Source organism: Camellia sinensis, chromosome 11 (genome assembly GCF_055761805.1).
Source record: "Camellia sinensis isolate YWXY chromosome 11, ASM5576180v1, whole genome shotgun sequence".
Classification (NCBI taxonomy): domain Eukaryota; kingdom Viridiplantae; phylum Streptophyta; class Magnoliopsida; order Ericales; family Theaceae; genus Camellia; species Camellia sinensis.
Genome location: NC_138971.1, coordinates 165,872,245 through 165,880,712, shown reverse-complemented (window position 1 = coordinate 165,880,712; position 8,468 = coordinate 165,872,245). Strand labels below are relative to the sequence as shown.

Below are 8,468 nucleotides of genomic sequence, written 5' to 3'. Positions count from 1 at the left end.
TATGTTATTTTGTTTTATATTTTGTATTTTGGAAGCATTGGATATGTTAGCCATGACATAAGGCTGAATAATGATTTGGATATCAATGTTTATAGATTCTGAAATCTGTTGGCTTGAATGAGAACCATTGATACACTAATATAGCATTATTAATGATGCTTTGAATGAGAAGTGTACACACAGGTTGAAAGTCATGATATACAGGTTTTAAAAAATAGGTTTCTATTTGTTCAACAGGTTGAAAGTCAGGTTTCTATTTGTTGAAAGTCATGATATACAGGTTCAACAGGTTGAAAGTCATGAGAAGTGTACACATTTGTTCAACAGGTTTCTATTTGTTGGGTCAGGTTTGGTCTTGAGATGAGATGCATACACACGGTGTAACTGTCTCTATTGTTTTGGGTCTATTTGCACACACGTTTGTTGCCTTGAACACAGGTCTATTGTTTTGGGTCTATTTAAACACAGGTTTGTTGCATTGAACACAGGTCTGTTGGCTTGAACACAGGTCTGTTGGATTGAACACAGGTCTATTGTTCTGGATCTGTTTGAACAGAGGTTTCAATCATAACATATAGGTCTATTGTTTTGGGTCTGTTTGAACACAGGTATGTTGGCTGCAACACAGGCCTGTTGGATTGAACACAGGTCTATTGATTTGGGTCTGTTTGAACACAGGTTTCACTCATGTCTGTTTGAACAGGTTTAGTCACACAGGTTTCACAAATTCACAGAGTGTGAGATGCATCTGTCTCCATGCTTCTGGGTCTGTTTGAACAGGTTTAGTCACACAAGTTTAGTCATACAGGTTTCACAAATTCACACAGGTTTCAACAATTTTACACAAATTCACACGGGTTTTAACTAATTCATGTTGGAAATGGTTATAAAATTCTGGATAAAACCAGAATTTTTTCCTAAGTTCGGTCTATTTTTTAGGTGGGCCCCGAGTGTCGATTTACTCGGGTCAAAGTGGTAACGCGTTCTATGCCGCGTTGTGATTCACGTGGTATATTTGGTTGATCAAAACCATTACCGAGTGAATGGGAAATTGAAGCCAAAGTGTGCTCCATGGAAATGGAGTTTTGGTGGAAATTCCTTAAGGTTGTAAATTGGCTTGTCCCACATTGATTTGGTGGGAAGGTTTGAAAGGGTTTATAAGGCTTAGGGTGAGATACTTGGGGTGTGCCCCAAGGGGTACCCAAGTGTTTTAGAGGGAGAGGTTATGGGCAAAATGGGCCAGACCCATTGGACCCAAAAATCACCACACGCGCGCCGCCGTCCGTCCGGTCGGGCGGGCTGGGCTGGGCTTGGGCGCGGGAGCGTGGTGTGTGGTTGGGTTGGGCTTCTATATCTTTTTGGGCCAAAAACATTTGAATTTAATTTTATTTTTTATTAAAATAAAATCCAAAATTCAAATTAAATTGGTTTGGATTTTTTGTTCATCCAAACATGGCCCTTCCCGTTTTCAAACAGAAATAAACTGTTTTGGAATTAGTGCACACCCAAACAGGGCCCTTCCCGTAATTGCTATCTGTTTGAATTGTTGAATCTGTTTGAAATTCAAAACCCAACAGGTATCATACCTGTTCAATTCAAAACCAAGAGCCACATACCTGTTCAATTCAAATCCAAGAGTCACCTTCACATCTATAAATAGGACCACCCTCATTTGATGTTTTCCATTCAGAAATTTCGTATTTCACTTCTGCTATTTATATTCTTCATCTTGCTGCATTTTATTTCCGAAAGAAAGAGTGTAAACACTTAGTGTGTTCGTAAGGCAAACAATTTGTAGTGTTGCTATTGTTTGTAGTAAGATCATTTCATCCTGGGAGATAGACGTCCAAATTCTGAAAGCACCGTGGAGAGGACGAATCTGTCTTAAGGACACAGTGTTAAACACTGGACTTGATCAGAAAATAACTCGAAGAAATTAAATCAAGTAAGTTATTTAATTTATTTTCAGTGTTGTTTTTATTTATTTAAATCAGATTTTAATTTTGTTTTTGTAACAAAATAAAATCTGTTTTTATTTATTTATTTTTATTTCGAGTTTGATTTTTGTAATCAAACAAATTCTCTCATTTTCTTTATTTCTTTAAATTCTATTTGTTGTTGTGTACACAATAGAATTAAATCTTTTAAATACAGTGAAGATTGTCCAACAATTCACAGAGTCTAATTGTAACCATTCTGTCTCCATGTTTCTGGGTCTGTTTGAACAGGTTTAGTCACACAGGTTTAGTCACACAGGTTTCAATAATTTTACACAAATTCACATAGGTTTCAACTAATTCACAGAGTCTAATTCAGATACATCTGTCTCCATGTTTGTGGGTCTGTTTGAACAAATTCAGACAGGTCTGTTGCAACAGGTTTCAGTCACACAGGTTTGAACTAATTCACACAGGTTTTCACAAATTCACAGAGTCTAATGTGTACTCATTTTGGTCTGTTTGAACCTGTGTAGTGAACCTATCTAGATGAACCTGAACCTGTGCAACTGACCCTATCCAGTTGAACCTGTGTAGTGAACAAAACAGACCAACAACATATTTATTTGTTGCAACAACACAGACCAGTAATTGAACAAATTTTACAGAACAAATTTTAAGAACACAGACATTGATCAAATGAGACAAACAGACAGACATTGATCAAAGGAGACATTGAACAGTGTATTACATTGAACAGAACCTGTTTACAAAGACATTGAACCTGTTTATCAAAGGAGACAAAAATAGTAGAACACAAACATTAAACTTGTTTACCTGTCTAATTGAACCAAACAGATCAAATGAGACATTGAACAGTGTATTACATTGAACAGACATTGAACAGTGTATTACATTAAAAATAAAATGGGGCATTTGGATCCAATAGTGATGGTACTGTAGAACTTTGACTGCTTAGATTGTTGACCATTCTTGATGTGCTTCCAATATTGTCCGGCGTTTCCATTGTGCAACCCCGTGCCTATAAAAACAAAGTACATATTACAAAATGATTTTAAAAAATATTGACCAATACATTAATCATTACAAATGTGTACTCATATATTGAACATGTACCGGTACAGACATGTTGTCTTCTGTGCCCACCATAGAAGGAAAATAGTAAGCTTCATCATGCGGCACCTTATGATTATATAGTAAGACAATGTTATTAATAATTTGAAGCATTAACATAAAACCCAACAAGAAGCAAAGTGCAATATTTTAAGTCCATTCAACACATACCGGAACATACATACTATCTTGTGTGCCAACCATAGAAGGAAAATAGTAAGTTTCATCTTCCAGCACCTATATGAAATAGTAACGCAATTTCATTACTAATTGTAACCATTCAACTATGAATCAACAAAAAGGTTACGAAACAACCTCTGCCAAGTATTTACCTGTATGGGAGTAGTCTTTTTGTTCTTTCTCTTCAACCGATTAACTATTTGATCAACCTTGCTAACCTTCCGCCTCGTACATGGACGCCCTCTTCGGCGAGCAACCAAAGGACTGAGTACCTTGCGAGTGTTGCTTGCTTTTGTAGTATTCAGCCGTGGCGGACTTTTCGGCGAAGTATGAGAAGGTGGTACAATACCTGTAGAAGGTGGTACAGTACTAGTACATGACACATTACTCGCAGTAGCTGATTCAATAGTTTTCACTCGATCCATGATTTCCCTCAACCCAAGTTGAATCACTTTGTGTTTGGCATCGTCATTGGTGGCAAGTTCTAGGATCTCATCTAACGTCTTGTGATATGAATCATACAACTTTGGATTTATAGCAGCCCCGAAGTTAGTATATGTGGTTGGAATGCATGTATACCCTCGTTCCAAATCTTTTCTCCATCTCGAGACAATGTATTTATGTGGCACCTCATATATGGACCTCTCAATGAGTACACTAAGTGAATAGGCACACATAATACCTCTAAACTCAAACAACCGACACATACATTGGAGCTCACATTCAGTTGAATTACAGTACACGATAAATTCTACTTTCTTCATAGCCTCACCCAAAAGAATAGCCTCCCTCACATGATACGTACAAATTAATCCCTCATCTTTTGCAAGATTCGGACGACAGTACAGTAAACGCTTCATTTCTGCTTGAACTTCTTTAAATTTTGCATTTGTGTACGCTGCACGAAATTGCTTCTCAAAATGATATACCGTTAGGCAATCATACAATTGGTTACGAGATTTGAAATCTGCTTTTGTCTCCTTTCCACCTTACTTCTCAAGGCATTGTCATATTGCTCAAAAAATTGCTTTAAGGTAGTCTTCGAGTTCACATATCCATCAAAAAATGCATTCATGCTCTCACTTCTACCGGTAGTTGACATGCCAGCCCAAAATATGTCTTTCACATAGGCAGGAATCCACCTATGTCGCTCATGGTATAATACCCCTAACCACTCGTTATCATTCAAATTGAATTTTGTAACTCTTGTAAGCCAATTTCCCTCAAATTCATCTTTCGTCAATGAATCATAAACAGCATTTTGCAAAGCAACCTTTATGCCTTCATATTGTGAATGTCCTCTTAGTTTCTCCGGAATTTTCTTCATCACATGCCATAAGCACCAACGATGTCGAGCCTATGGGAAAACTATTTCTATGGCATTTTGCATAGCTCTACACTGGTCAGTTATTATTGCTTTTGGAGGAGCATCTGACATGCAACTTAACCATTCTTTAAATAGCCACACAAATGTCTCAGTGTTCTCATTAGATAATAACCCACATCCAAACAAGATTGACTGTCTATGGTGATTAATTCCTACAAACGGAGCAAATGGCATATCATACTTGTTTGTCAAATAGGTTGTGTCAAATGAGACAACATTCCCTAATGCTTTATAAGCCACCCTACTCCTTGCATCTGCCCAAAACAAGTTTCGCATGCGACCATCTTCATCAAGGTCAATTGCCGAATAGAAGTTTGAATTTTGTTGTTACATTTTATGGAAATAAAATGTAACTGATTTGGCGTCTCCTAGCCCAAGTCTCAATCTTCTAGCATTCTCAATATAATTCCTTGCATCTCGTTCATCAAATGTTAATGCCTCATAACCCCCTGCTTCAACAACTATGGAATGAAAATTCCTCGCCATCCCAATCCCTGCTGCATCGTTCACTTCTAGTCTTCTCTTGACCGGAGTACGAATCCTCTTATTCATTGCAAAATGTCGTGAGTCTGTAGGAATTAAATCATGAGTGTGCTCAAGCACAACTGTGGTTAACTTATATCTGCCATCGTTTTGTAGACTAGCTCTGACCCTTGCTTTACAATCAATTTTGGATGACAAAGATGGTTCCAAGGGATTGATTTATGATCTTTTTGTTCTCAACCTCGCCCGAGTACATTCAATTCCAAAGTACTTCACTTCCCCATCAGTTGTTAGATTTTGTGATCTAAAAGCTATAGCAAATCCACAGTGTTTCGCATATTGTGCATAAAATGCGTACAATTCTTGTTTTCAGCTAAAATACATCCCCTTCTTGGGTTCTTCAACTTCGCCAATTTCGTTAATATCAAGATTGTTATCCTGTTCTTTAACTTCCTCACTCCCATTCAATGAATTATTGTTTGAATCAATATCCATTGTAGCTTCAAAGTTAAATACAATAGACATTGTTAGCTGCAATTTCAAAGCAAGTAGAATGAATTTTAATTTTAATTTGCATTTAAAACAAAGGGTCAACTAAGGACAACCATGCCATGGATGAGCAACCACATCTTAATCTGCTAATTTTTTTACATTCATCTTACCTCTAATCTTATAACACTATTAATATCAACTCAGGGAGGAAATATGATTACTAATACTAATATCAGCTGAAAGTGCAAATTTTGATGTCAAAAAAATATGATTACTAATACATATGATGAAATTTGATGTCAAAAAACCAAAAAAAAAATTGATGTCAAAAAAAATATATATTACTAACATACAGACATCCCACATATGTAACCCTCCTTTTACATTGCAGTGATAGGTGGTCTTGGAACTGTCCTTTAATTTCACCAATTTGGTTAACATTTTGTTTCAACCATTTTAATCTCACTTTATAAAGCTTCCCATTTTACAATCGATCAATAAATGCAAGTTCACAGAACACAAAATCATGCTAAGGAGCCCCCAACATTCCATGGTTTGAATTCATATTTTATTATTCGTGAATAAACCAAGAACAAAAGCATTAAGCATTAAGCAGGAGCACCGAAATAGAAAGAAAGAAATCAAGAAAGATTGGAAAATCAGATAGAGAGAGAGAGAGAGAGAGAGAGAGAGAGAGAGAGAGAGAGAATTGAAGGCTTGTTACTTAATTAGTCTGATCAACCATGGCAGTTCAGTTTAGTTTAGCTACCAGCCATGGCAACCATGGCAGCAACAATGACAAAGCAATGGAAGAGGAATGGCACAAGGGGAAATAAAACGCCAAGAGGAAATACCTTATCTACAACTGTGAAGAGTCCGATTTGCACACAAACTTCGTCCTCTCCCACTCCGATCAAACAGCAGTAGCGACGCCACAAAGAGACGGTTCGCTCGATTATGAACAGACCGGTTCGAAGTCAGTGGAGACTCCGATTTGCACACAAACTTTCTCCTCTCCCACTCCGATCAAACAGCAACAGCAGCGACCACATGGCTCCGCTAGGTTACGACGACACGGTGCTCAAAAACTTTCTCCTACTTCGTCCTCTCCCACTTCGTTTTTGTTTTGTTTTTCAAATCAAAACAGAACAAGGTGTATCCCGCGTAGCAGAGCAGCAAATTCATCAATTCGAGCCACTCTCGAGTCATGCCTTTCGAGCTACGTAGCGGGGTCGGTATTTTAATTCTAGGGGGTGTAATTACCTCTACAAAATTTAACCATGTGATGTCCTAGGCAACATTGTGATGATGTCCCTAAATGGTGGGGTATGGTTGTTGATGATACAATCTCTCTGCATGTGCATGCACCCACCAGATCTTTTATGTGGACCCCTTTAATGTTGTTTCCCATTTAAATAAATAATCATGATAATAAGGTCCTTCAGATATTTAACTTAAATAATAATATCCCAAATTGTCAACGAATTTTTCCAAATTTTGGTCCCTTAAATTCTTTCAATTATGATTACAAAGGAATGATTCTGCTGCACTAATTTTAAAATTTTGAAACAACATTTTAAAATTCTTTCTTTCTTCCTTTATTTATTTTTTTTTGAAAATGGAACAATCTAATTCTTACACTTTTATTCATCAAATCTTTTCAAAAACTCCCAAACGTAGTCTTAAAATTTGTTTTAACCATTTTTTATGAAAGAAAATCATTTTAAATTCTTACTTTTTATGTTCTATTTATTAAATTTGAGTAAAAAGTTTCAAGATTTGTTGAGGGATTTTGATTTTGAAAACACTCTTAACTATTTTTTTTTTTTATCAAATTTGAAATTGATAAGATATTGAAGATGCTCTTAAAAATTGTACATTAAAATGATGAGTGTTTTGATTTAAAACGAAATAAATATAAAGAACAATATAATTATACACGAAAATTCATTAAAAAATAATTAATATATATAAAAATATAAATAAATAACCTAAAACACTATTAAGTTTCATCATATTATCTGATGAATTATCATGCTTTTCATCACAAAGTGAACTTTGATTCTTATCATTTTCAATTATTTAAATTCTTATCATCTTCTGAGTTTAGGTCTTTGATATATTTTAAATAGCGCCATTTTGTATTTTTTTTTTTAAAATTCAATAGAAAGTTATAAAAGATTACGCAATTCAAAGAAAAATAGTACTCATTATATTCTTGCATTTTGAAGAGAATATATTTGAATATTGAACCACTAATTTTTTAAAACCTAACTTCAAATGCACGTTAATGCCACTCCTTACTACTTTTAGCCAATTAATGAATTTTAAGTGATTTTTAAAAATAGATATGTGAAGCCACGTGCCATTAACAATTTAGGAGAGCTAGATAGGACAACCTAAAATTAGATCCTGGTTGTTGTTTAAAATGAAGAGTGTTAATGCTTGCAATTAATTATTTACCTAACATTGCCTTTGTAATATCATTGGCATGCATGGGTTGCAATTAAATAACCATACTCTCATTTTTTAGATTAAAATGTCATTAATTTTGCAGTTTAATCAGGGTGATCGAGGAAGTAGACAAAGAAAATGAGAATGTTTTTAGCTTCCTTGTTTGACGGTCTACTTTTAATTTGTAAAAAATTACATCAAACAAAATCCATTGCAGTTTTTTTTTTTTTTTTTTTCTCCTTTTTTAAAAAGAAAGTCAATTCCACTAGAATTTGAAATAAAATGAAATGGAAAGAATCGAAATCTTTGGTTTGGTTTGGTTTGGTTTGGTTTGGTTATCACCTAAAATTTTGTAGAAAAAAAGCTACCTAGAACCCCTATCACTTCAAAATTTAAATTTA

At 35.3% G+C, this 8,468-nt stretch overlaps 1 protein-coding gene across 2 annotated transcripts; it reads right to left on the bottom strand.

Moving 5' to 3' along the window:
* Positions 1–2,648: 2,648 nt before the first annotated feature.
* Positions 2,649–6,837, bottom strand: LOC114311829 (uncharacterized). Of its 2 annotated transcripts, none has more exons than XM_082896606.1 (5): positions 6,468–6,837; positions 3,404–5,621; positions 3,243–3,308; positions 3,075–3,140; positions 2,649–2,979 (listed from the first exon to the last, which is right to left on the bottom strand). In XM_082896606.1, exons 2-5 carry the CDS (start codon positions 4,109–4,111, stop codon positions 2,854–2,856), a joined length of 966 nt encoding a protein of 321 aa, XP_082752732.1. In that variant the 5' UTR covers positions 4,112–5,621; positions 6,468–6,837; the 3' UTR covers positions 2,649–2,853. The 2 variants fall into 2 exon arrangements, with proteins under 2 accessions (XP_082752732.1, XP_082752733.1); XM_082896607.1 differs by having other exon boundaries at positions 3,085–3,140.
* Positions 6,838–8,468: the final 1,631 nt, after the last annotated feature.

Excerpts from the sequence above, each read along its gene's own strand:
- LOC114311829 (XM_082896606.1), bottom strand. The coding sequence starts at position 4,111 with ATGAAGCGTTTACTGTACTGTCGTCCGAATCTTGCAAAAGATGAGGGA. Across the intron at positions 3,309-3,403 it reads AAAAGACTACTCCCATACAG|GTGCTGGAAGATGAAACTTA; the intron begins GTAAATACTTGG and ends TATTTCATATAG. Across the intron at positions 2,980-3,074 it reads AAGACAACATGTCTGTACCG|GCACGGGGTTGCACAATGGA; the intron begins GTACATGTTCAA and ends TTGTTTTTATAG.